Raw genomic sequence first — 1,565 nt, 5'->3', positions numbered from 1 at the left:
TTAAAGAAAGAGAGAGAAGGGTTAACGATTAGGCATACTAGAAAAATCAGCCTTTCTTTCCTATGGATTATCACATTTGAGTGTTGGCTTGAGAAAAAAGGCACTCCTTAACTTTGCCTTACATTGATTGGGGATTGGAAGGTAGGAACAACAAATCGATCAGTTGGAACCATGTCAATTGGAGGAATTGAATCATTTATTGGTTTGAACTTGAGGTCTCACTCATCTAGATCCCTATTGGTGAGAAAACCCATGGTGAGAAGCCTGACTGTCATCCCAAAAAGTGATCAAGGGCAACTAAAGTAGAACATATGATGTTACAGCCTGTTTGATAAAAAATGGAAATGTATCCAAATGTCTCCTAACTCTTTAATACTTATTTGTTAGTGTATGGTTTTCAAGATATGACAATTGCTTTTTGAGTTTTAAGTTACCATATTGATTGGAAAAATACTAAACGAATGACTATTGCATTATCACAAAACAATAATAATAATAATAATAATAATAATAATAATAATAATAATAATAATAATAATAATAATAATAATAATAATAATAAGGAAAAAGACATTATTTTAACTTTATAAACAAGATTGCACTTGTATAATGACAATATAGATTATTTGCTAACATAAGAATGTAAAAGCCATTTGTTATATGCAACACATAATAAAATGGGAGTGGAACGAATTAATTTCTTCTTGCTCCTTGCCTACAAGTGCTCCTTGTAGACCTTCTGATCTTTTTGTGAATGTTCTCTTCAATAAACCAAACAAACCGTTTAGGTTTCCCAGTTAAGAAAATGAGACACCCAAGAGACAACCCAATAACCAATCCACATCCATATCCCATCAATGTGATTTTCCAATCAAATCCACCATCAAACTCTGCATCCGCTTCCTTTGAAGATTCCGATGCTTCATCAGTTATGCATTTCTTTGACAATGGAAATCCACACAACCCTGAGTTCTCATTGTATGAATCATTTCCAAAAGTGTCAAATTGATTTCCTCGAGGTATAAATCCAGTAAGATGGTTTTCAGAAAGATTCAAAACTTCAAGAAATGTCAAACTTGTTAATTCTTGAGGAATGCTCCCAATAAGCTTGTTTGAAGAGAGGTCCAATGATTCAAGCAACTTCAAATTTTTGAAAGATGATGGGATATGTCCTGCAAGGCTGTTATGAGACAAATTGAGCCCTCGAAGCGAATTAAGATTTCCAATGGACTTTGGAATCTCTCCTTGGAATTTATTGCTTGATAAATCAATTGTTGTGAACGTATTCAAGATTTTCACAAATTCAATATCCAACCCCTTGATTGTCACCATTACGGAATCTTGATAATAACTGTCCCCCATATATTTTCTTGTCACATTGCCTTCGTCTACATTCATTGTCGCTTTCAAACTTCTCAGATACATTTCAGGCAAGTCACCCTCGAAATCATTGTAAGCAAGATCAATGATTCTTAGGCTCATGAATGGGGATTTGATTTTGGAACACCCTATATGACCATGGAAACTATTAGAGCGCAAAACAAGAATGTAGACCCTCAATTTTG

The 1,565-nt window shown here is 33.9% G+C and overlaps 1 protein-coding gene across 1 annotated transcript; it reads right to left on the bottom strand.

The window, feature by feature from the left end:
* Nucleotides 1-693: 693 nt before the first annotated feature.
* On the bottom strand, nt 694-1,332 carry LOC117905833 (receptor-like protein 9DC3). Its single transcript, XM_034818696.1, has one exon. The coding sequence runs from the start codon at nt 1,330-1,332 to the stop codon at nt 694-696; it is 639 nt and encodes a 212-aa protein (XP_034674587.1).
* Nucleotides 1,333-1,565: the final 233 nt, after the last annotated feature.

This window comes from Vitis riparia, chromosome 18 (assembly GCF_004353265.1).
Source record: "Vitis riparia cultivar Riparia Gloire de Montpellier isolate 1030 chromosome 18, EGFV_Vit.rip_1.0, whole genome shotgun sequence".
NCBI lineage: Eukaryota > Viridiplantae > Streptophyta > Magnoliopsida > Vitales > Vitaceae > Vitis > Vitis riparia.
This window is presented reverse-complemented; position numbering and strand designations above follow the sequence as displayed.